Below are 27,146 nucleotides of genomic sequence, written 5' to 3' on the forward strand. Positions count from 1 at the left end.
TCAATGGATCCCAATCATCAATTACTTGGACATTAGTAACTCAAGAGTTCCTAAGTTACCTTTCCAAGCCAAGAACATAAAATTCTACTCTAAAATCCAACCAAGCATTTCATCAAACACTTGGAAGGCATAAAAGGAAAGCATAGTAAAATTGCAAGAAAAGTAAATCTACACTACTCAATTTGTAAGGAATTAAACAACAACAAATCAAATAAACACAATTATTATGATTTACCTTGAATTGAATTGAAAGAGAAAGGAAGGAACAAAAGTAGATCTACAACAAAATGCAAGAACAACATAAAGGAAATTACAACAAAAGGATGGAAGAAGAATGAATGTAACAACAAGGAATTGAGAAGATAGAAGTAGAAGAAGATGAATTAAAATCTAGATCTAAGAACTAAACCTAATCCTAATTCTAGAGAGAAGTGAGAGCTTCTCTCTCTAGAAACTAACTCTAACTACTAAACTAAACTATGACTAAAACTAATGGTAACTAACACATGTTTCCCTCTTCACTCCTTGGGTTAAATAGCATCAGAAATAAGTTGGATTGGGCCCACAAGGCTTTAGAATTCGTTGGCCACGTTTTGCTTTAAGTGAACTAGGTGGCAGCAACGGTGCGTGCGCGTACTTTACGCGTGCGCGCCACCATACGTGTAGAAACTATGGCAAATCTTATATCGTTTCGAAGCCCCGGATGTTAGCTTTCCAACCCAACTGGAACCGCATCATTTGGACCTCTGTAGCTCAAGTTATGGTCGATTAAGTGCAAAGAGGTCGGCTTGACAGCTTTCCGGTTCTTTCATTTCTTCATGAGTTCTCCAACTTTTCATGCTTTCTTTCTTCATTCCCTTGATCCAATCTTTGCCTCCTAAACCTTAAATCACTTAACAAACATATCAAGGCATCTAATAAAATCAAGGTGAATTAAATTTAGCTATTTTGAGTCCTAAAAAGCATGTTTTCACATTCAAGCACAATTAAAGGAGAATATACAAAACCATGCTATTTCTTGAATAAATATGGGTAAAAGGTGATAAAATCCCCAAAAATCAATACAAGATAAACCCTACAAATGGGGTTTGTCAATTGTCCAGAATGCAAGATTAACATGATTGGACTAACAGTTGCAAAGAAAACACCACTTAGAGGTGCTGAAATATTTGGAATGGATTTGTGCGGGCAGCTTTTTATGAGTTCTTGTGACCACACTGAGCATGAGTTACTCAGGTACATTCATAGGTTACAATCTAAGGATCTCTCGTTATGCCACAGTATAATTTCACTTAGATTTGTACTATGAAATTGAATGCAACAACTGAGATGATGCCAGTAACATGGCCCAGCTTCGTTAATATTCACCCTTTTGCACCAATTAAAGAGGCTCAAGGTTATCAAGTAACTAGTTAGATGTTTAAATGGTTCTTTTTAGACTCTTATAAATAATCTTTGGCCCGAAAATATGGGAGAGAAGAAATTTTTTTAATTTTATTTTCTGTGTCTAAACAATAGAATTTAGTGTCAAAAAATATTCAACAATTTGAGTGATTTGCTGTGTACCATCACGGAATTTGACTCCTTTTTGCAACCAAATGCTTGAGCTGCAGGAGAGTATGCTGGGCTGATGGTTATTCGAGCATATCATTTAGTATGATGACAAGATGTCCGCTTAACTTTTATGAAAAATATTTGCTATTGAAAATGATTTTTTTTATCAATTTATGAGTTAATTTATGACTTTTTTGATTTACTTACATTCCAAAGCAGTATTTGACGTTTTTATTTAATTTTGTACTTAATCATTTGATCTGATAGTTAATAACCTTCAATTGTGCTATTGTCTTTTGCTACATATTTATAGGAGATCAATTTTTTTTTAAATGTTGCTCAAATAAATTCCTACAATGGTTCTTAATTATTTTGAAAATTGGAAAGTGCAGGCAAGAGGAGACCACCACCGTAATATTTGCATTATACCTGTCTCGGCACATGGTACAAATCCTACCAGTGCTACCATGTGTGGCATGAAAATTGTTTTTGTGGGAACCGACGCCAAGGGTAATATTAACATTACAGAGTTGAGAAAGACCACAGAAACTCACAAAGACAACTTATCAGCACTTATGATAAAATCCTTGAGGAAGCAAGTGTTGGGGCACTTCTTTCAAATTTTGGATTTACTGAAACATCAGCTTCTTTACTCGTAAATGTCATTAAAACATTTTTTATGTTCACTTGCATTGCTCTTTCCAAAAAACTTATGGATATTTCAGGCAGGAGGTAGGTTTAACTACAATTTCAAAATTTATTATGTAGTTTAGATTTGCTTTAGCCTTTTTTTGTTGTTCAAGATATTCTTTCGTAAAGTGTATTATAAATTATAATCATATCTTTCTATAGTCTTATTCGATAATACTGTTCTAAGTCACAAAATACAAAGATACTGAGATAGTAGAAAGATAGTAAAAATTTGTATCTACCGTATCTAAATTTTGGATGAATATAAATTTCGTCTATCTTCTTCGATCAGTTTGTGTCTTTAGATCTTTGTATTTTTATTTAGAAACTGACCTCCAATTACATTCTTATATGCAATTTAAGGACAAATAATGCATCATTGTTCTAAATGGGAATAATTATTTGTGAAATGCAGGGCACTATTGCTCAACACAATCCCCATCTTGATAGTGTCTCTAACAGTACTAGTACTAAGGGATTCATTACCCATGAGTTCTATTGTGAATGCACCAGTAACAGCAACATGTGTCATTGTCTATGAGAGCATATTCTGCATGAGATTTGGTGTGATTCCCAACATTATTTGTGCAGAGATTTTCCCAACAAGTGTGAAAGGAATATGCATCTCAATTTGTGCACTCACATTTTGGATCAGCACATTGATAGTCACATCTTCATTCCCATTCTTGCTGCATCAAATTGGACTCACTGGTGTCTTTCATTGTTTGTTTGTGGTTGCATCATTTCTTGGGTGTTTGTTTACGTGAAAGTTCCTAAGACAAAGGGCATGCCATTAGAAGTCATCATCGAGTTCTTCGCCATTGGTGCTAAGCCTGGAGCTGATCCTGCCACCATGGCAAGCTAAAAAGCTCGAGGATCGTCGTCTTATTTGATAACTATCTCAGAACAAAGATAGAGACATTGAAAGACACAACACAACTATTTAGAGAAAAAGATAAACAAAATGTCTCGGACTTTGCTTAACCCAAAATGGGACAATAAAAGAGTTTATAAAGATAAATTTTTTATTTGTGTCTGAGATCATTGGCAAACAGAACATTCATAATATTATCATTATTGTAATCACAAGGAATTGAAGCAGCAGTAGATTGATATAGTTTTGAGTCTTTAGTTGATTTTGATTCCAATTCCTATTGAGAGTTGAAGATTTCATTGGTGAAATGGAAATATTGGAACCTTTTGCTAGTACGGATAAGATTATGTGTCTTTTTTCCCTTGTATTTTTAAAAATAGAAATTACAATACAAATACTAAAACAACTTTAAGTGTTATGGATTGATAATATTCTAATCAAATTCTTGCACTTAAAATGTTTGTAAGTAATAGATGATTGAGTTAAACTACTTTATTACTCTTATTATAGTATACGATTAAATATCTATTAAAAAATCTAATATTCAACATACATACAAATAATATAAGTAACAAAATTTTTAAGCTTTGTTTGGTTGGAGATAAGTAAAAAAGTAACAGAGGAGAGAGAAGAGAAGTTGCAAATTTTATGTGTAATTCATGAAAAAAGTTTTGCAACTTTTCTGTCTCCCACTATTTTTCCGCCACTTATCTCCAACCAAAAAGTTGAAGTGTCCATTTTCTTGTGCTGGACATTTTTTTCTGGTGAATGCTATGAAAAATTTATACTTGTATAAAGAATTTATGGACAAATGAAATCAAGACACGTATGAAATTGTTAACTTTGCACATAAAACTTATTTTATTTAATATTTATTAATTATTGTTAAATTTAATTAATGCTAAATAAAATAAATTTAAACTATTTTATTTTGTTTCCTAACATTAGGGCTGGAAGTGAGTCAAGCCAGCTCATGAGCCAGCTCGAGCTCGACTCGTTAATAGCTCGATAAGCTAAGCTCGTGAGCTGGTGAGCCAAGCTTGAGCCTGGAATTAAGCTCATAAATTAAATGAGCCGAGCTTGAGCTTGGATAAGCTCAGCTCATTAGCTCGTGAGCTGGCTCGATATATATATAATCTTATTATTTAATATTTATATTTATTTTTTACATATAATTTTAATATAGGAGATAAATAAAAAATTTATAATTTATTGATAGATAAACAATATATAAAATTGATCTTTTCAAATATTTTTTAAAATATATAAGTTATAATTTATTGATATAGAATTATAGATTATGTATTTATGTTTCTCTTATTTGAGCCAGCTCGTAAGCTCGAGCCAGCTCGTGAGTTTTTGGTAAGCCGAGCTTGAGCTTAAGAAATAAGCTCGATTGTTAATGAGCCGAGCCGTGAGCCAAGCTCATTTTTCGTGAGCCGAGCTTGAGCTTGGTCTAGCTCGACTCAGCTCGACTCACTTCCAGCCCTACCTAACATTACCGCTTAACTATTTTTCAAGTTTTTATTTAATTTCATTTTATATATAAATTACATAATTCAGTTGATTGAATTTAAATATTTCCATGCATGGCAGAGTCTGTTTTAAAACCCTAAACCCCACAAAACCCTTCTCCCCATCTTCCTCGATCACAATTCGGAAGGTAGTTCCTCATCTTCTGCTATTTTTTCTTACAAAAATTATTCGATCTTGAAATGCAGTTTTGCTCGCTTCCTTTCTCAATCACTGACATTTTTTTTTCATTTCTACTATATTCATAAATTTCGCAAAAAGAAACAAGCATTTCTCCCTTTCAATCTCTATACATTGGTTTCCTCGTTAACTTGATTGATTGCATTTGATCATTACAATATCTTGCCTTTGAATTATTTCTCTGCGTGTGTTTTGATATGATACCATTTGAATAATCGCATATTTCAGGGGTGAAATTCAGCTGGTGACTGAGCTTTGTTTTCTGTTGTGTGAGGGAAAATGAATCTGAAGAACATGAAGGTTCCGAACGTTCCCGGAGGTGCTGGTGGTGGCGCAGCGTCGGCGCTGTTGAAACTGAGTGTCATCGGCGGGATTGGTTTGTATGCTGCTGCCAACAGTCTCTACAATGTTGAAGGAGGACACCGAGCTATTGTTTTCAACCGTTTGATTGGTGTCAAAGACAAGGTCTCTTTTAGTAAATTGTTTTCGTGTTTGTGGTATGATTGTTGGGAAGAGAAAATGGGGAGGAAATCTTCATGGATGAGAAAATTTTCATGAATATCCATGCCATTTAATTATCTTTGCAGTGCTTTTGATGTTGTTGTGATTGCCCGTATAGGAATTTTTCTCTTCTTTGATCATAGGTTGTTATCTTTCAAGGGATCTAGTTAGTTGTCAGGGTTGTTTGGAAGTGTTATCAATAGCAATTGCAAAACAATTGTCTTCCCTTTATGTCTTCAAAAATATGATGTAATGGGTAATCTGCAGGTCTATCCGGAAGGGACACACTTCGTTGTTCCATGGTTTGAGAGGCCTGTCATATATGATGTTCGTGCACGACCGCATCTAGTTGAGAGTACCTCAGGAAGTCGTGATCTCCAGATGGTAAATAAACTTTTTGCTAAGAGAGGTGATTTTTTTTTTTTTTTTTTCATGATGATGCTATTTCATAATGCTCTGCATAAAGTGGATATGCTATATAACCTTAACAACTTTAGAACCTAAGAGGTGTTCGTTAAAGGCATTTCAAAATTGGAATGATGTAGACTAAGTCTATCACCTCGCATATTTTGTTTTAAAATGATTTCATTCTGAATTTGCAAGCTGCTTTAAGTTTGAATATCTTATGGCAGACACATCAGTATTCGATTTTCAAAGCTCCAATTCTCCTTGTCAACTCAACTATCTGCATGATGTTTTTCTTTGTATTCTTCGTGCTGTGTTTTTTAGCTTATCTGGATTGTTCAATGATATTGTGTTTTGAGAAAATTATCATGAAACAGTTCATATTTTTAATTATTCAACCTTGTGAAATGTTGACCTTATTAAAATTGCACATAAATGTTATACAGGTGAAAATTGGGCTTCGTGTCCTTACTCGTCCTTTGCCAAGTGAGTTACCTACAATTTATCGGACCCTTGGTGAGAACTTTAATGAAAGGGTTTTACCTTCAATTATACATGAAACTTTGAAAGCTGTTGTTGCCCAATACAATGCCAGCCAGCTTATTACTCAGCGTGAGGTAATCAGTAATCCTTGTATGTTTCTGAAAGGTTGTGTATGAACATGTATGAAAAAACTCAACCATTTCAACAAAGTTACCAGTTGTTGAGATGTCTTTTATAGAATTGCAGTTTCAAATGATTAAAATAATTTTTTGGTTTGTAATATTGTTATGGTAAGCACAATGGGTACATCCAAGTGAATTAATTCTGCTGAACTAAGTTATCATTACCATTTACACACTACCAAAGTGTGTTTTGTGTAGCTACCCACATGAGGAGATTTACTGTGTTAACTAGGGGAATTGCTTTGGTTTTTTTATACATATCCCTTCTAGTTTCTTGCATTCGATGCATTGCTTTCCTTGTCAAGTTGAAAGGTCCAGTTCTAACATGAGGGAAGTATGTTTTAATTTTAATTGACTTATTATTTGTAGGCTGTTAGTAGGGAAATCCGGAAGGTTCTGACTGAGAGGGCTGTTAACTTCAATATCGCCCTTGATGATGTGTCAATTACCACTCTAACGTTTGGCAAGGAGTTTACTGCTGCAATTGAAGCCAAACAGGTGGCTGCACAAGAAGCTGAGAGGGCTAAATTTGTTGTGGAGAAAGCTGAACAAGACAAGAGAAGTGCCGTAATTAGAGCACAGGTGAGAATAAATTATGAATTCATATTTATCATTACGAACTAGTGCATAGTCCAAATTGCTGCATTTATTTCTTGTTTCCTTTTACAATGCACCGGCTTATGTACATGCTAGTGGTGTTACTTGCTGGTTAGACTATTACAACTTCATTTTCATTAGTTCTTGTTCTGGAAATCCAACCTGAAAAACATTGCTCTGGATGCCGAGTTCTGTTTTTTGATTTTGGGTGAATATGTTGGGTTATTTCATTAAACCACTGCTAATTAATCTTGCTTTCGTAATATTTAGTTTCCCCTGATCTTCGCTACACCTCCTTTACACAACAGGGAGAAGCAAAAAGTGCCCAACTTATTGGACAAGCTATTGCCAACAATCCAGCTTTTATCACACTGAGGAAGATCGAAGCCGCAAGAGAGATTGCGAATACCGTATCCAACGCAGCAAACAAGGTTTACCTGAACTCAGATGATCTGTTGCTGAATCTTCAGGGGATGAAGTTGGAGCCAAGCAAGAAGTGATCTGCTGAACTTGTTTGTGATGATCGTTTTCATTCTCTCATTAGAAAGTACGAAACCTATTCAATTTCATGATGTATATGTTGAGAGTAGTCTTTACAAAATAACTAGATAGTTGAATGGTAACTTTTTTCAAACTTTAGCCAAAGGATTATTTGAGATCCAAATGATCCGGATTACATAAAATGATGATTAATTGATTATGATTATTCCTCGAGGGATTCAAATCTGAAGTAACTTCCAAAACTTTAAACAGCCAGCAGCATGGCCTTTGCTATGAAATAGCAAGAATCAAAGGAATAAAAATAACAGTGAGAATAATTGTCTTTTGAATATTCCTTTTTGGATCATTAGCTGTTAATTTTGCAAGAGGAATTGCTAGCCAAAATAAAGAAAAAGAAGTGTCTAATATTGAATACTACTTGGTGTAAAACAAAGTCAACTAATTGGATATTGAGCACTTTGGGAAGTTTATAAATTCAATTACAAATTCTAGTTTGTACTTAGAAACTGCTCACTCCCATCTAAATTATAGTTCCAAACCCAAAAAGAAAAAAAATAAAATAAAACAAACAAATAAATAAATAAATAAAAATGACAATCATGTATATATGTTTTTGTAATATATTAAAGACTACTATATGTATGAGTATGTTGTGAGCGTATTTATGTTTATCTTCATTTAGTATTGACTGCAAATATTGTATGAACATAATGTTTACCATCAAGCCAGGTTATAGACCCAAAATTGTATCCACTTTGTGCATCATTGTTGTAGAATGAGACTTGATAAGATCTCTTTTGAATACCTCCATAAAACACAAGCTTATTTGGAGTAACCTTGATAACCATTCCCTTTGGTGCTTGCACCTTTGCAATATATGTGGAATTAGTGGGTCCCACATTTGTGACTGTTCTTGTGACTACTTTTGCTTTCTGATGCCTACCAAGTGTTTTTATAGATATTGATGGGTAATTGATGTTGGATATAAAATCTTCAGAGGAGTTCCTTGGGCAGTTGAAGTTAGTCTTAGACATTGATCTTATGTTTTTCTTTGAATAGCCATAATAACAAAGAAATTTGAGATAGTCTTCTAATTCCGTTTTGAAGACTAAGCCAGGGTTGAGAGCTCTAAGTGGATCAATTTCCCCAACTCCCATTTCATGTGGGGAGGAAAAGAAGTTTGAGCTATTGGTCACATGCTTCCTCAAGTTATTGTATGTTGTAGCTGAAAATATTGAACAACACTACATAAGTATGACTTATTCTTTTTTTTTTGGCATATGTATTCTATTTCTTAATAAAAAAAAAAAACAGAGATCATAAAGCAAAAAACATAAATAAATATTTTGTTTTCTTACTTTTAGGAAATACAGAAAATATAAGAATTTTGTCTCTGATAGAAAATTTGTGTCTCTCTCCTTTTCTAATTCTAGAATCAAACAAGTTTCTATGTTTATTATCTCTATATTTCTGTCTTAGAGACAAAATTCAAACATAAACTAGAAAATAAATTGTGATCAAACTCTTTCAAAGTGGAAAGGTTGAAAAAATGAAAAGTGTATAATCACTTTTAAATTAAGTCAGCAAAATTTACATATGACAAAAGTTACCATTTCAATAATGATTAATCTCTTACTTTATTACTCTACCAATTTACTCATTTTAGAAGATCTTTTTTCAATAAATTGTGCCTCTATTTCTATCTTTACACCCAAACAAACTTTTGTATCTATTGTCTCTGTATTTCTATCTGTAAACACAAAATCTAGATGCAGCCTTACTTTGAAGAAGAACAGACAATACCTGTTGTCATCAATGCTGATTTGATCATTGAAGGAGTCCACATTTCATGAACAGATTTAATGAAAGCAGCAGCACCTGTAACATGAGGGCAAGCCATAGATGTACCTGACATTATGCCAAATAAGGAGGGTTTTTCCCCTATTGGAATACTTCCTGGTTCATCACTTTTGGGAATCATGGCAGCTAAAATGCCAACGCCTGGAGCCATCACATCTGGCTGCAAAACAAAACAAATTGATTTCTCATAATTTGAAACACTGAGGCTGTTGATGATCCTAGGGAAAAACATTTTTTTTTATAGTATTTCCGGTTTGGCAGGTCAATGACTAATTTATTGCGAATCTGAATTTCATTTAAGGATTTATCGTTGGTCAATTGATTGTTGCATGCACAAGGTGAGATTCGAACATTTGACACTTATTTAAACGAACAAGTGAGTTAACCATTCCACCAATCCAAATTGGTTACGGAAAGACATTTTTAATTTTTTATTCCTACATATTCCGTTTAGAAGTTTTTTATTTTTCCCTTTTTGTTTAAAATTGTTTCAATTTTTCTCTAGCATTATTATGCGGAATGGATTCAAGTTTATTCTTCCATTCAGATGCAAAACCGAATGAATTCTAAAACATTGAGGATAAAATTAGAACGATGTAAGTATTAAAGAAAATTAATTCTAAAAGGTTGGCGACAAAACTAAAAATAAAATTGAAACATTTGGCACATGTGAGGAGTAAAAAGTATGGTGTGTGCATTTTGGTTGTTGATGAGAAAAATGAAATGCATTTGGGAATAAAAAGACCTTGAGAATGTTCTCAGTTAGGACTGAAGGACCTCTAGATGAGAAAGATGCAACAATAGGTGAGGGCTTGTATCTTGTAGCTTCTCTTGTTGCAAGAATTGTTGCAGTTGGATTCCTACCATGGAAACAAGATAGATTCAATAATAATAATAATAATAATTGACATGATAAAATATTATTTTAAATTTAACTGCACTTGAAATTTTGCATGCTATCTAGCTACAAAAATATAGAAACATTATTGAAAAAAGAAAATCATTTGATTTGTGATAACAGAAATATAAAAACACAAAATATCTATCTCTATCATTTTGTCCTTGTGTATCCAAAAGATAGAATACAAATTCAGTAGGAACAAAAGTGAATTAAGTTGATGGCACTTACTTTGTGGAGTTTATATACCGAAGGATTTGATGGCCTTCAAGATTGGTAACCTCTGAAAAAGGAAATACAGCTGCATCAAATGGAACATCTTTTTTCTCCCCATCAATGAGTATCATCCCCATGGCTTTTGCATCTTGTAAAACAAGCTTCTTGATTCTCCTTGAAATAGTTGGATCATCATTAACACAAACAACAATCTTCCCTGCAACTTTGTTGTAATCTAGTGATCCAGGATAACAATTCCTGCATACATGTTCGTAGTTTGTGTCAATTTCAATATAAACAACAATAATAGATTTGAAAGGTTTACTTAATGAACTATATCTTACATGCTCTAGCCGAAAGAAGATGACAAATTGTTGTAAGTGTTGTAAGACATACATTAGATGATGAGAGTTATTATTAAATAAGGGTTTAATTATTCTGTTGTTGCTTATAGTTTTACTAAATTAATTAGGTATCTATACTTTTTTTTTCTTTTCAATTGGGTCTTTCTATTATATCAAATTTTGTAATTAAGTTCTTGCCGTGATAAAAACGTTATTTCCGTTAAATAAAATAAATATGTGTAACGTTTGGCTGAATATTTTATTTTGCTTAATAAAATATTATTCTAATGTTTTTGACTTTTTGTGATATAGTATAGAAACTCAATTAAAAAAAAATATAAGAAATTGATTGAAAATTCGGTAAAATTATAAAGGCCAGCAGAATAATTAAACTTTAAATAAGGCATGACAGTAACTTGCAAAAAAAATTACAAATTACAAAAATGTTATTAGCATGTTAAAATTCAGCTACCAAATCAATTATTTATTTTTAATGTGTATTTTATATTTTAATACGTATTTCATATGAATGATTTGGTAGCTGATTTTTAGGGTAAGATCTTGCCTAAATATTGTAATTAGGTACCTAGCTTCGGATGCAGGGGCAAATTTAGCGGCAACTTCCTCCCCTAAGACAAGAGGATACATCTTTGAACGTGTGAAGTTTGAGAAGTTAATGCCTATACCCTGATTGATACCACACAAAATTAATAAATTGGCTCGATTGAGAAAATAAACGAGACATATACCTATCACGTAACAATTAAAAATAAAAAAAATGAGTATTAGTATTACTAGAAAGTTTAAACATAAATATTTTTATAGAAAATTAAAATTTTCAATTAATATAATTATTCTTTCTTAAAATTACAGCATTATCAAAGATTAATTTGAGAAAAAAATATATTACATAGATATTCAATCACATTAATTCTTTTAGTTGATTAGTTATTCATGTTGTAGTTTGAAACATATTGTTATCTGTAAACTTCTTTAAATACATCACAGTTAAATTACATTTTAAAATCTTAAAAAATACACCAATAAATAAATAAAATTTTACATAATATGGCGTTATAAAATCTTGGGTAAAGTATATTTTTTATTTTTAAAGTTTGTCAAAAATTTTAAAAATATTTTTAAATTTTATTTTGCTTCAATTTTGTTTTTGAAGTTTTCAATTTACATCAAATATACTCCTAATAGCTAAATTTTCAAAAAAATTTAGAACAATATAACAATAATGCATGACAACTATTGTCTGATTTATTTGTGTTAAAGGTTGTTTTTGTGAAATTATTGTTGAATCAGTCCTAAATCTTTTAAAAAATTAGCCGTTAAAATTATATTTGATATCAATAAAAAACTTTTGAGACAAAATTAAAATAAAATAAAATTTAAAAATATTTTAAAAATTTTTAATAAATTTTAAAGACAAAATATAATTTACCCCAAAATCTTAAACACAACACAAATAAGACAGATTTATGAAACATAAGAAATACTAACTAAAAAACTTACTTGAAACATTTTTCCATTGCCAAGGACAATAGTAGACAGGAAGTTCCTATCAATATTTGAAGCTGCAACTGTAAAAATCCATAGTGCTGCGTTCACAACCGTGTAAGGATCCGGGCCGTCATTCCCTGCCGAGCAAACCACCATGACCCCGAATTGCTCGGCATGGAACGCTCCAATGGCGATCGGATCCTTCGAAAAATCGGACTGGAAAAGTGAGCTAAGACCAATGGAAATGGAGATGATGTGAACACCATCCTTAATAGCATCATCAATGGCTTTCAATAAGGTGGCTCCAGAGCAGCCTTGTTCAGAGCATGTTTTGTATGCAGCAATTCTTGAAGAAGGTGAACCACCTCTTGCTGTTCCTTTTGCTAAACCATAGTAGCTAGCATCATTGACTATGGAACCAGCTGCTATTGACGAAGTGTGAGTTCCATGTCCAACTGAATCTCTTGGGGATCCTTTGGTTACTGCTTTTGTAAGAGTTAGGTTCTTACCATCACTTGATGTAAATTGGATATTATTATAATATCTTGCTCCTATTAATTTTCTGCGCTAGTAATACAACAATGGTTAATGCTATAAATATACATATATTTTGCATTTCTATAAAATACATAGTTATCTTAGAGCAATGACTAATTTTTCAAATCAGTTCTTAAGACATTTTTAATAAAAAAAAATTTTGAAAAACAAAATTTTTTAGTTAAAAATTGCCAAAATTTATTATTTTTTTTGTTTTATTTGATATATTTTACAAATAAATGTTAAATAACGTCAATTTAGATTGATTTTAGGATAAAGTACTATTTTAGTCTCCAACATTTGAGGTGAATCCTATTTTACTCTCTAACGTTTTAATCATTCTATTTTTATTCCCAACGTTTAAAATGACATTAATGTTATGCCACCGTCAAATCATTCCCTAATACTTAATGAAATTGATGTACTATTAATAATGTTTTTGTTAAAGCTACGTTTGCTCAATTTCTCTCTCCCACCTTCACCCTTTTAACAAGTCCAAATCTCATTTTTCTGTTTTTTTTTTAAACATACTTAATTTGATTCATGAATTTTATAATTATGAGTCAAGTTGATTCTTCTGCCACTAATTTGGTTAACAAAATTCTTATATGTGTAGTTAATTATATGTCACTATATGACCGAATTTTTGGTTCTTTAATTTATTGGACTTAATTTAGTGTTTGAAACTTTGAATTGACTATATATACCAGAAAGACTAAATTAAGTCTCAAACCTTTTAGTTCAATGTCAGCTAGTCATTTTATTAATTAAATTGGTAACTAAATGATCAATTTAATTCATAGTTATAAAATTTAAAGGTCAAATTGAATATTTTTAAAACTTTATGATTGATTATTATTGAGTAAAAATTTAGAAACAAAATTGAACCTTATCTACATACTTTTTAAACATAAAAAAAAAATATGTTAAATATTTGTTGGATGTTTTCATATATTAATAATAAGCATAATATCTTTGCAGAAAGAATTGAATGTTATTAATGTAATTGGATTGAATGTGTCAAAATTTGATTATTGGAAAGAGAAAAAAGTTAGTCATTTATTGAAAGATTTATAAAAGTAACTTGAGTGAGTGAATTGAATAGATGATCACCTATTGCAATTGGATTTCTTGAAATCAGGACCCTCCATGCAAACTCCTTTCCATGTTGAAGGAATCTTCCCTATACCCTCATCTCTAAAACTTGGAGACTCTGGCCATATCCCTTCATATAAAATATACATATGAATAGTTAATTATGAGCGATATAAAACACAGATTGTATTTTCACACTTAATCTAAGTAGGATGAACAATTATATTTCTCTAAGCCACACACCCATGCTCATTATTCAACTTTTCTATTTTGATAAAAGAAAAAAAAAATAGTTTAATTGACTTAAATTTCAAAAATGATTCCTCAAATTTATATTTTTTATTAATTTAATCTTTCATATCCTAATTATTAGTAATCTGTAAGATTGAGCTTCGAATATTATAGTAGTCTCCAAATCTCTTTTAGGTATTGACTCAGGAAACACAAGAATAATTTGACACTTCTTTGTCACACTGAACCAGCACCAAATGTCAACAAGAGAGTGACAAATTATTTTTGTCTTTGTTGAGTTAATGCGATAAAAAAAAAAAAATTCAAGAACTACTATGTTAAGTTTGAAAAATTAAAGCTTGATCAAACTGATGAAAAAATATTATTGGATAATTATCAATTATTTGTATAATTAGTTTGGTTAAAGGTGTAGAAATTAGTTTAAATTGAAACAGGCCCAGTAAGTAAGCCCACAAATACAAACACATTGGCTAACATAAATCTCCACCATACATTCACTCAAATCTTGATCCATGAAGGTTGAAAAAGATGAATCATAAGAAAGAAAGAAATCAAACCTAACCCAAATAAAGATCCAAGCCCAAGTAGGTGATCACTCTCAAACCCATCTCTCTTCAACCGGTTTAACAATTCAAAATTCAATTGAACTTTGTTTCACTTTCACCGAACACAATCTTTATCTCTTCTCTCTCTTTCTTGTATTCTCTATCACATCAAGTCACTGAACTAAGAAAGAAGAAAGAGAAAAGATCTGAAGCTAGGACTCGGCGAAGAACCAAAAGCTTGTTTCCAATTTAGCAAGAAGAAGGGCTACAACAAAGAAGCAAATTCTATTCGAACAGAGCATCTGCAAAAGTTATTTTTCACATTTGTGCTACACCAAGGAATCGTGAAAAAATCTACTGAACTTCAAGTATAAATCAAGCAACCATAGAAAAGAAGAAGTCAATGATGCTCTGCTTTGAATCTACGATCCAAAACCAAACTTGGAGCCAAAGAAAAGATTCACGATCAAGATCAAAGGAACTTGAAGAAAAAGGATGAAAGAGAAAAGTATGTTGCATGCAAAGATTCGGCCTTCTCTCTCTCCACTGACTACGCCGCTGCAAGTCTGATGAAGGAAGAAGAAGACAACCCAAGTGTTGAACTTGGTTCATATCTTGAAGGCTTCACTCTTCTATAATAAGAGTGAACAATCAAGGGTTGAGCAAGGAGAGTGGAATAGAGCATATGGTTCGGTTCTCATAACTTCTTAAGCTGTTCTAAGTTCTTCTCCTTCATGTTTACCATTTTGTTTTTCTTTTTCTCAGTATAGTATGTCTGAGTCTCATTGAAAAAGGCAAACATGGTGAATTTTGTAAGAAAAAACCAATGAGCGAAAAAAGGCAGTGAGCTAGACTTGGAGAAAAAATCATAATTACCTCAGAAATTCTTTGTATGTTTTTCTGTTTTGTGTCATGATCCTGTGGGGATTCCCTTGCAAGTTGAGTTAGCACTTTGCTGTTGAAAGCTAGGTTTGAGTCCTAGTCAAGTTCGGTTTGGGTTAGAAACTGGACTTGTCCCAAATAGGATTGGGTAGAATCTTAGGGAAGATTGGTGATTGTAATCTATTGAAAAGATAGTGAAATTATGTCACAATTGTGATGGAGACTGAATGTAGGCTACATTACACTAGGTAGCTGAACCAGGATATATCTGTGTGTCAATCTCTACTCTTATGTCTGTTTCTGATTTCGCACAACAGGAGACAAAACAAAAGAATCTCCTACCGAGTTAAAAGACAACTAAAATATCTCCTGTATTCTCTCAACAGAAAGCAAGTTCACACGAAAAAGAAAAAGAGGCCAAGATTTAACCCCCCTTCTTTTAGCCACTGATAACCATCATACTATAATGTCTGTAACTCAATTTTATAGTGTTTAAAACTCAATCTTAAGGACTATTATAGTGTAATTAGAATTTAAAAGACCAAATTAGTGAATGTCGTGAATCTAAAAAATCATATTATGAAAATTTAATTGAGTCTATGATTAGTGACCAATTTTTGGTAGCCAACTTTAATCAAATTTATTTTAAATTTTTATTTATTCTTATATTATCAATTTTCATTATTACTTCTTTTTATCTTTCTCTTTGCAACACCACTTTTAATATTACCACAACTTCATTTTTCATGGTCGATCACTTCATATATTTGAGCTTTATTTGACGATTTGACATTGACTAATGGAGATGGAATTCGAATATCAATATTTTTTTAAAGTATTAATGATTAGTTGTTAGGATTTGAAGTTTGTACAAAAAGAAAATTAAAGAGAAGAGTTACAAGAAAATTTTGGTTATATTTTTCTAGAGGTAAATACTAAATCGGTACTTGAAAGATTTTGAAGCTGACAAAATAGTACCTGACTTTTGGTATTGACAAAATAGATTCTAAATAATTTTAAAATTTGACAAGCATGCCCCTGAACTCACCGGAGCACATTTCCAATGAGAAAGATGCTGAGGTGGCCACCGAAAAATTTAAGGTGAAATTTTTAATTAATTACCCAGTCTAACCTAAAAAATCTAAAAACCTCCAACCCTAATCCCCCTCTTTTCCCCCTCTGAACCCTAATCCCCCCTCCCCAGCGCACCCTCTCACTCATGAGTTGCCCCCTAAACCTGAAAATCTTCCTTAACCCTAGTCCAGCAAAAGATCTCCCTTTCCTATCACATCTCTCACTCTTTCGATCATGAATTTCTCCAAATTTTTAGATTAATTTATAATTTAAAAAGATTAATAACAATAAAACTTAGCAAAAATAAACCAATTCATATACAATAATCAAAATAAAATAAAACTTAATACAGACACCACCGAAGCAAGAAGCAGATTTAGATAAGGCCAGAAAAAGAACACTAGAGACAGAAGAGGCACGGCACGACGGAGTCAAGATGGAACACAGACAGATGAGGCAGGACAACGACTGGGGGCGAGCAGCAGGCAGATACAAGCGGCAACTGGCGATAAGCAGCGAGCAGAGGTGACGGAGACGAAGTCGATGAGTGAGACGCTGTTGCTATGTGTGTCTGTTTTTATGTTCGACTATAAGGAGGGAAGCGAGTCACTACGAAGCACAACAGTGAAGGTGCAGGAATGACGGAGAGTGGGTTTGGGCAAGACGACAGCGGTGAAGGCGCACAGACGACGCAATGCCGACGGAGGAGACAGACGACGTTGGCAAACGCAGAAGACCCGTTGATGAGATAGCGACAGTGCGGTGTCGTGACACTGGCTTTGTAAGACTGAGAAGGTTGAGCCTCGCTGTCGTTTTGGGGGAGAGTGAATTGAGAGTGTGAGACAATGCGTTGGGAAGGAGGGATTTGGACTCAAAGGGGTCAGGAAAGAGAATTAGGGTTCAGAAGAGGAAATTTTGGATTGGGGAGGGAAAAAGTACGTTGGGGAAGGGGAAATTAGTGTTAAGGAGGGGGATGGAGGGATTAGGGTCGGAGAGGAAGAGAGTGCATTTAGCCAATTCAGGAAGGGGAGGGGGGAGGGGGAGTGCGTTGGGGAGAAGAAGGGGAAGTACGTTGAGGAGGGGGAGGATTAGGGTTGGGGAAGATTTTTGTCATGTCATCAAAACGTAGTGGCTATGTCAGCATTGTACTTGCCGAATATGTGTTTTGGCGAGCTCGTGGGTACGCTTGTCAAATTTTAAAATCTTTCAAAGAATATTTTGTTAATAACAAAAGTCAAGTACCATTTTATCAGCATCAAAATCTTTCGGATATGAGTTTGGTATTTATCTCTATTTTTCTAATACATGAAAGAAGATATAACTTAACTAATAACGCTATTAACGTCTCGTCACTTATTTTATTAATTATTAGTATCAAATTTAATAATAAAATAATATTAAACTTGTTTAAAATTTGTTAAAATCGATATAAAATATTTAAAATACTAAATTAAAATTTAGTCCAAATATTAAAAAATTAAAATAATACTTTACCCTACCTTCTGATAAGAAAAAGGCCTAATCATAGCCATGCGGACCACAATGAGTTTGCATGGATGGTGCAAGTGTCAATTGGCGTCACCCAAAGGGACATTTTCAGTGATTGGTCGAAACAAAGTATTGACAACTCAGTTTCACATGGTCACATGAAAACTATACTACGTTTTGAATCCTAACTATCATGCCTAGCTCCTATGTTATTCATCAAATCTGTAACGTTCTAGTTATTTATATTAAAAAATATATATTAATTTGATTCAGTGTTACTAAGAGAACGGAAAAAATTTTTTTTTATCTATCTGACCCGTAAACATTATCTATTTGGTCGGTTCGGTTCAATTCTTAGGCATAATAACTCAATCCGTAAACATGCTAAGTAGTAAAATATGCTATCCAAATAAATAAATAAAACATATCTGAAAAATATTAAAAATCAATATTTTATTTTTTATTAATATTAATTAATATTTTATTTTTATATTATTAAAATTTAAAATTTAAAATTTAGAATTTATTCAACAATATATTCATTAGATATTACATATAAAAATATTTTTATTGATAAAGTATTAACAAAAAAAAGGTTTAATTATTCTATTAATTTCTATAATTTTACCAAATTTTTAATTAGATCTCTAATTCTCTATACTTTTTTTCAATTAGGTCCTTATACAATATCAAATTTTGTAACTAAGTTCCTATTATGACAAAAACATTGTAATTAACGGAATATTCTGTTAAATTATACAGATTATTCATTTTAGTGTTAGGCATATTTATTTTGTTTAACAAAATATTCCGTTAATTTCAGTGTTTTTATCATGACAGAGACTTAATTACAAAATTTGATATGGTATAAGAACTCAATCGAAAAGGAAAAAAAAATATAGGGATCTAATTAAAAATTCAGTGAAATTATAGGGATCGACAAATTAATTAAACTAAAAATATAATACAATTTTACAATCCTGCTACACATTTAAGTATTTTTATCAACTAAATCCAATTAAATTGGCCCAAATTCAACAAAAAACACTCACATAATGTTTGCATGAATTATGCATTTTTTCTTCTTCACGTGTTTTTCTTCTCATTGTCATTTTTTTATTGCGGTTGTTGCTAAGGGTGGCAAATGGGGAAGCCTGCCCCACCCTGCCAAAAGCCCGCCATTTGGCGGGTTGGCTCGCCTTGCCTCGCCTAATGAGGCGGTCTTGAATTTTTCTCTTGTCCTCCCTAAAAGCGGGCTGGCGAGCCAAATCCGCCAAATCTTTTTTTTTTATAAATAATTAAATATTAAACAATATATATAATTTCACAACTATTTTAATAAATATATAATTTTTAAAGACATATAAAAATGATAATTTCTAAATTCACAAACATTAAAATTTTTATAATTATAAATATGTAATAGACATAATCATACACAAAATTTTTTGAAACAAAATTATAAAATTAATATTGTCCAAAGCAAAAGAAACATTATCCAAAACATATAATTAAACATCTTCAAGTTTATAATTAATCAAACATAAAACGTAATCCAAAATATAACTTAGAACATATTCCATTATCATCTTTATCCTCTTGCAGATCAATAACATCATAAAAATTTGTAAAAAATGGCCCTGACAAAAAAAAAATACCTGGCCAGCCGGAGGAGCACGCCGAAACCCGTCAAAGCCCACGAGTTATTAGGTAGTGTGGGTTAGGCGGGCTTTTTAAGTTTAGCTGTTTCAAATTTTCAGCCTAACCTACCTTTTTTGGCTGGTTACGTGGACCGACCCGGCGGGTTTTGCTCTGTTTGCCACCCCTAGTTATTACTTCTGTGTTTTTTCCTCCTCCTTCTCGTCGTAGTTATTGTAGAATTTTTTATTTTTATTTTTTTGTTTAATTTTTTTTATTTTTTATTTTTATTATTCTTGTTAAGGAGATGAAATAATAAAAATTATAAGAAGGTGAAATAAGAAAGAAAAGATAAAAAAAAGATGATGATGATGAAGAAAAAGAGGAAGAGGAGAAGAGTTTTGAACGGTATAGGATTTATTAAAAAAATAACAACAAAATTTTTTAACTATGATACGAGAAGTTTCTTAATTTTGATATTGAAATTTTTTAATCATAACAAAATTTATTTTTTAAGAGGGTGAAATAAGATGAATTATAAAAATGTGAAGGAAGAAGAAGAAGAAGAAGAAAAATAGAAAGATAGTACCAAAATTTTTTAACTGTGACATAGAAAATTCCTTAATTTTGATATCGAAATTTTTTAATTGTAACATAGGTTGTTGTTAAGAGGATAAAAGAAGAAGAAGGATCAAATTATATAGAATTTATTAAAAAAATAATATTAAAATTTTTTAACCGTAATAATAAATTTTATAATTTTGACACTAAAATATTTTGAAAATTTCTAGTACCAAAAATTCATTTGTCATTTTTAATAAATTTTTTGTGTGATTAATAAAGAAAAATTATGTCACTTCTGTGATCGTTAAATTAATGGTGTAATATTAAACTAGAAAAAAAAGGAAGAAAATTAAAGGAAATGACAGTAATGATTTTGATTAAAAAAAATTTAATTATGTAACGTTTCTAAAAATTTTATTAGTCAAATAACATTCCTCATAAAATAATACTCCAAGTGTCTTTGTATACGCTTTATTTATAGTTCATTTATATACGTTGCAAGGTAGAAACTCAGGTGCAGTCGACTTCACGTGAAGTTGATATCTGAAAACCGTTAAATAATTTGACTGATTTGATTAAATTTTCATCTAACGATTCTCAAGTATCATCTTCACATAAAATCGATTTCACTTGAATTTTTATCATGTTGCAAAGGGAAAAAAAGGGAAAAAAAATCATCATCATCGATCTATATGACTGTTGTAAACTTCTAACAAAAAAGAAGACAACTATATTGCTTTGGTTAGGCTTATCTGCAGGCTATGTATATTTTGGTTTACAATTTTTTTTTATTTTTTTAGAATTTTATTTATAAAAGAAAAAAAAGAAAATGATAAAAATAACATTATTTTGTTTTCTGTTTTTACTTTTTGTTTTTACTTTTTATTTATAAAATTTGAAAAAATAAAAATAATAAAAGAATAAAATAAAAAATAAAAATATAAACCAAATACACTCTGGTTTATCCATTTATTTTATTATTTTGCTTTTTACCAAGTCTGAATTTTATTTAGGAATTTGAGCTAGCGTGACTAAATGATATAATATGAAATCTGTTAGGAATTTTCGTTAGCCCGACTTATATATATGTGAGATAGGAGTGATGATGAACGAAATTTAGATCTAAGTTTTTAATTAAAGGATAAAAGTGAAGTTTATTATTTTTTATGAATTTCATGTTGAAAATCAATTTAGGCTTTTGGAATTGATTTGCTTTACAATGAATTGTCTTATTTGGAATTAAAAACAAAAAATTGATTTGATTTAAAAATTTCAAGAATTTGTTTCAACAATAATAGGTGAGCACCTTCTTTAGGTTTCATATTTTGGAGGAATAAGAGACAGCAAGCTAATAATAATGCAGTGTGCGGGTTATATGTTTCTTGGAGTTTCATCAATTAAGGGGACAAAATTGATTGAATCATTTTTATGCCATCTCACCATGTCTAATACTCATCTACCAAGTCCGTAGTTAATTTGGGACCATTTTGATTAATTTTAAAATTGAGAAATTATTTTGATAATTGGCTTAAAATTAATAGGCTGTTTTGATTGTTCTTTTTGGTAAATAAATATAATACATCTAATGTAAAATAAATATATTAAAAATTAAAACATATAAAATAATACATTTATTTTTCAAATAAACAAAATTTGCGAATTAAGATACAATTAAACTAACAATTTTTTATGTGTAGTTATTCTTTATTATTCTATCACATAAATAATACATAATATCATAAATTCTATACATGTATAAACTTTGATATTTGACTATTTTCTGTCCTATTTAACTTTTGTGTTATACTTATATGAGATTATAAAATTTTAGTTAGTTCTGTATTCTTAATTTATGTAAATTTTAATTTATATTATCATATATTTATATTTTTGTATTTATATATAATTTTATATATTAATTTATTATCATTTGATTATTTTAGTTGAACTATAATTAAATAGGTTGATTTTTTAAATTGGCGAACCGATAACTAGAGTTTTCCTTCTTTTTTTTTAGATTGCGACAATTTTAAAGCCCCACTAAACATTTTTATAATTGACAATTTTTGAAACATTTTTTGTTTATGTGTTGTTTTTGTTGGTTCAAATAAAATCTCCACAAAGTCACAAAGCGGTGAAAATTGTAACGGCCCAGACCACCCACTAGCACGATATTATCCGCTTTGGCACACAAGGCCTCACGGTTTTGCCTTTGACGATAGGGATGATAGCCTAAACCCCCCACACTCACTCGTCAAAACGCGTCATGCTAGGGAGAGGTATCCACACCCTTATAAGGCATGCTTCGTTCCCCTCTCCAACCGATGTGGGCCTTACAAAAATAACAGAGTTTGGAAGAAGAATTAAATTAAATTCATATTAAAATTTTGAAGAATTAATTTAATTGAATAAAAATTAAAAATGTGGAGAATCAATTTGACTAAGAAATAAAATTTAAAGGAAAAAATGTTAAGTAGCACTATTCACAATAAACAAGAACACAATAAAAACAAAGACAATTAGGAGTTAAAAAGCAGTAGGTGTCAATTCATAATTATTGGTTAATGCCAAAACCAAATTAAAAAAAGATTTTTGTAATTGTTGTGACTAACCAGTGTCTATGATCCCAATAATGATATCAGTCTTAGTTGAGAAATGTTGATGTTGATATGCAGCACTAGTGTTGTTCTTCATCCCCAAATCTGATTCCAAGAAATCCCAAGATCGGGTCGTATGCAATTCCAAAATTGGATCTGGGAACACCGACACTACTCCATCATGCCCTGTATGCATTTCAAAAGGAACATTAATAATAATTATGCTTTAATAATTTTTAGAAATCTTATAATAATTAAAATTTATAATAATTATCATTAAAAACTAATATAAATATGTATTAAAATAATAATATCACAATATATAATTACAAAAATATGTGATAATAAAACAGATAAACCAAAAACAATCAAATTTTGTCTTATTTAATTAATAAATATTAAATAAAATAAATTCTGAACTTTTAATTTTTTTTTATCTTTCTAATATTATATATAATTGAGGAGAGTCCACCTGATTTTGGTCATAATCGGGAGAGTTCTACTCAAATGTTCCTTCTCCAATTCAAAAAAAAAAAAAAAATGGTATTTAATGGAATTTAAGTTTATTTAAGCTTATTTTTCTTACTTTATTTAAGAAAAATTTCCTCATGTTATATCCTAAACTTATCGAAAACGATATGCAGTTCCAATTGCATCCATAGGGTAGTAGGGGAATCAATCATCTTTTGTGAAAGTACATCCTACATCCTTTCAGATTTTTTTTTTTAAAGTTATTTAGTAATCTTAACTCTTTCCTATTGTTAATCACAGATGTAATAAAATCATATTTGAAAAAATAAAGTGTGATCTCTTACTTTTCATTCTATAAATGGAATAAAAAATAAATAAAAAATAATAATAAAAAATAAAATTAAACATTGAACACCACCCAATTTTTTTTCTTTTAAAAAGAATTCATTTCCGGTATTGATATAATCACATGTCATCACTTAATTTATGGATGAAGAAGAATGTTTTTGGCAGTAAAAAGAAAATTAATAAGCAATTTAGAACTAGTAATAGTATCTAAAAGTGCAACATTGAGAGTGTGATAACAATTAAATTGGTTATTCATTTTTTATGTAATAATTAAATTAATTTAAAATTTTTAAATAGGTAAAATATATTTTTATCTCAAATATTTAAATTAAATTCTATTTTACTTCATAACATTTTAAACGTACATCTTATTTTTATCCCAAAAAATTTTAAAAGAGTTCAATATTATTCTACCGTTAAATTAGGTAATGAAATAAGTGATATATAAACATTATAATATTACTAGTTAAGTTATTTTCTTTTTCGTGTGTTAAAGAAACATGATCAAAATCTTTTTGTAACACGTTTTTTTTTTCTCTATTTGTTTTTGGTATAAAATTCTAAATCCTAACAATCATTTATCAAAGCTCTAGAATCAAAAGAAAAATTGTTATAGTGGTGATCGTTGGTGGTGTGATTTTATTTAAAAATTGAAATCAAACGTTATTAGCTCTTTAATACTCAAATTATTCATGTTAAATTTAATAGACAACATTAAATCCGTTTAAAATTTTTTGATATTGAAATATGATGTTTGAAACTTTTTAGAATTTAAATAAGAAGTTTAAAATATTAAAAACCAAATTAAGATTTAAATCAGATGTTAAATACTAAAATAATATTTTATTCTTTTTACAAATTTATAAAATTAATCCCTTAATTTTAAATCGTGAATCAAATTATTCTTCCATCATTTTACTAGTAACATATGAATTTTTCATATCGTAATATATCTAAATAAGTTTATAAGTTTTTCATCTAAGAATATCGGTTTTGGGTTTTATAACTTTTTTTTTCTTTTTGATCCTTGAAATTTGTACATTTTAGTTTGAGTCCCTATATTAAATTATTACAGTAATATATGACGTAGCAGCATTAGATATTGATAGCACATTTGGTTTAATTATTCTATTGGTTTTTATAGTTTTGTAAAATTTTTAATTAGATTTTTATATATATTTTTTTAATTAAGTCCTTGCACCAATTTTTTTAATGGAGTCTCTACACTAATTTTTTTCTTTTTATTTGAGTCTCTACAATAATTTTTTTTTTAAGTTGGGTTCCTATACAATTAAATCAATTACTACTAAAAATGACTTAATTAAAAAAAAAATTAGTGCAGGACCAATTAAAAAAAATATAAGAATCTAATTAAAAATTTTAAAACTATAAGAACCAATAGAGTAATTAAATTTTTTTTTTATAATATATAGTTTTGGACACCAATAATTGTTCCAATAAGACACCATAGCTTATATTCTAACCAATTTAAAGTCTTGATTTTATATAGAACCACTTAGCTCCAATAATAATAATGGATATAAAGTAAATTAACAATGCCTTAATTAATTTCCTCACAATAAAACAGTAGAAAAGTCAAAGGAACAGGATAATCAATAAAATAAAATAATAATAATAATAATTAAAAAAGAAAACAGAGGCAGAGGAGGAAATCAAATACCAGAAAGTGCAGAAGCTTCTCTTTCTGTAAGCATGGCAGAGAACCCACTCATGGCATGGCTGAAATGGTGGATTAGAGATACCCTCTTCTTCTCTTCTCTATCAAAAAATCAAAACCATCAATTTAATAGTGTAAAAATTAAAACTTAATAATTAAAGTTAAGTTAATAAAATGCATGGTTGCTTAATTTCGAGTAACAAAAAATTAATGAATATTAATTAGTACTTTTAATTTTTTAAGGACATCATAAAAACCTAGACCTTATATTTGATACAAAATTAATAATATAACCTTGGAATAACCGAAGACAATAGCTCCAAATGTGATGATTCAGAAATTCGGTAATCATCCCCATTTCTATAATTTGGTGATGAACTTCCCATATAAACAACATAATGCTGCAACAAAAAAAAAAAAAAAACAGAGAAGCTTTTGTAATTGTGATTATGCAACTACAAAATGAAATAAACAATTCTTAGAATAAAATATATAAAGATATGTGTAATAATTAATAAATAAACCTTAGGAATTTGATCTGTGTTTGCTTCACTGCTGATAATAAGAAGAAGAGAAGCTATGCATAGATAAGTAGAGAATTGAAGAAGCAACTCCATAATTGTTATTGAAAGAAGATGATGAGATCAAGTGATAACTGAAGAGGCTACTCATGCAATCATCATCCATTTATAGTGTAAGCTAAGTGAGTGAGACATTATTATTATAATTATGCTTAGTATGAGGAGGTTTATACATGAAGCATGTGATCTAAGACCATCTTTAATCATTCTCTTCATCCACTTATACTATATATGTATCACTACTATTTTACTACTATTATTTTATGAATTTAATTTTTAAACACTGTTAGTATAAAATAGTTTATAGGTGTATCTAATTATATATTGTTATATTAGTAAAAATAATTATTTTTTATATTAATTGTATAAATAATAATTATATATATATAAAAAATATGATTGAATAAATGTATAAAATATTTTACTCTATTAATATATTAAAATTAAATTCATATTTTATTTATTTAATTTAGTATTATTATTTCTTTTTTGGCTTTACCATCTCTCCCAATTAGCCATTCCCATAACCGATTTTTTACTATACTTGATTGATTAGTGTCATAATTATTTCTTGTTTAATAAGTGGAGTAAGCCATCATAAATATTAATTTGTTGTCAAAATAATTTTTCGAAGATTCATAATTATGTTATAACCCAACTGATGTTTTGAGGTTAAAAATTGTGATTTACTCTAAATAAGTCAATAAAAATAGCATTATGAAAAACAACTATCTTAAATATACACTAAAAAATTAATTATTAAATTAATTATTTGTATAAAATATATATTAACTAATTTAGTAACTAAATTTTTGTAGATAGATAGATATTTTTACACCGCATTATATCTTTGATCCTTTTTAGTATGTAATGTTAGGTACACAACATATATAAACTTCAACAGTGTGACCCTACCGATGATAAAATGCTTGAGTTGGATGCAAATACGTGTCCCTTCTTCAATCTCCTTTTTTTTAAAGGAAAAAAAAAAAACAAAGAAAAAGAAAGAAATGATCATTATGCAACCTCAACCTCAACCTTAAATTACTTTCTAATAAATTTTTTATCG

The 27,146-nt window shown here is 30.0% G+C and overlaps 2 protein-coding genes and 1 pseudogene across 2 annotated transcripts; 2 read left to right on the forward strand and 1 right to left on the reverse strand.

Moving 5' to 3' along the window:
- Positions 1–1,081: 1,081 nt before the first annotated feature.
- On the forward strand, positions 1,082–3,109 carry LOC107611464 (monosaccharide-sensing protein 2 pseudogene; annotated as a pseudogene).
- Positions 3,110–4,693: 1,584 nt separating this feature from the next.
- Positions 4,694–7,742, forward strand: LOC107613589 (prohibitin-1, mitochondrial). The gene is made up of 6 exons (XM_016315665.3): positions 4,694–4,781; positions 5,060–5,296; positions 5,600–5,716; positions 6,184–6,354; positions 6,772–6,984; positions 7,308–7,742. The coding sequence occupies exons 2-6, from the start codon at positions 5,111–5,113 to the stop codon at positions 7,497–7,499; spliced, it is 879 nt and encodes a 292-aa protein (XP_016171151.1). The 5' UTR covers positions 4,694–4,781; positions 5,060–5,110; the 3' UTR covers positions 7,500–7,742.
- A 215-nt stretch (positions 7,743–7,957) lies between these two features.
- Positions 7,958–26,239, reverse strand: LOC107611465 (CO(2)-response secreted protease-like). Its single transcript, XM_016313385.3, has 11 exons — positions 26,021–26,239; positions 25,791–25,897; positions 25,500–25,597; positions 23,015–23,185; positions 13,978–14,089; positions 12,340–12,889; positions 11,405–11,505; positions 10,490–10,732; positions 10,106–10,220; positions 9,304–9,520; positions 7,958–8,725 (listed from the first exon to the last, which is right to left on the reverse strand). The coding sequence occupies exons 1-11, from the start codon at positions 26,111–26,113 to the stop codon at positions 8,175–8,177; spliced, it is 2,358 nt and encodes a 785-aa protein (XP_016168871.3). The 5' UTR covers positions 26,114–26,239; the 3' UTR covers positions 7,958–8,174.
- Positions 26,240–27,146: the final 907 nt, after the last annotated feature.

This window comes from Arachis ipaensis, chromosome B8 (genome assembly GCF_059453495.1).
Source record: "Arachis ipaensis isolate K30076 ecotype BB chromosome B8, ASM5945349v1, whole genome shotgun sequence".
Classification (NCBI taxonomy): Eukaryota; Viridiplantae; Streptophyta; class Magnoliopsida; order Fabales; family Fabaceae; genus Arachis; species Arachis ipaensis.

Bases quoted from the DNA above. Each gene is read 5' to 3' on its own strand.
- LOC107613589 (XM_016315665.3), top strand. From the start codon at position 5,111: ATGAATCTGAAGAACATGAAGGTTCCGAACGTTCCCGGAGGTGCTGGT. The intron at 5,717-6,183 runs GTAAATAAACTT...AATGTTATACAG, and splicing joins GAAGTCGTGATCTCCAGATG to GTGAAAATTGGGCTTCGTGT. The intron at 6,355-6,771 runs GTAATCAGTAAT...TATTATTTGTAG, and splicing joins AGCTTATTACTCAGCGTGAG to GCTGTTAGTAGGGAAATCCG.
- LOC107611465 (XM_016313385.3), bottom strand. From the start codon at position 26,113: ATGGAGTTGCTTCTTCAATTCTCTACTTATCTATGCATAGCTTCTCTT. The intron at 23,186-25,499 runs GTATTTGATTTC...AAATGCATACAG, and splicing joins AGAAGCTTCTGCACTTTCTG to GGCATGATGGAGTAGTGTCG. The intron at 11,506-12,339 runs GTAAGTTTTTTA...GGTATCAATCAG, and splicing joins GCAATGGAAAAATGTTTCAA to GGTATAGGCATTAACTTCTC.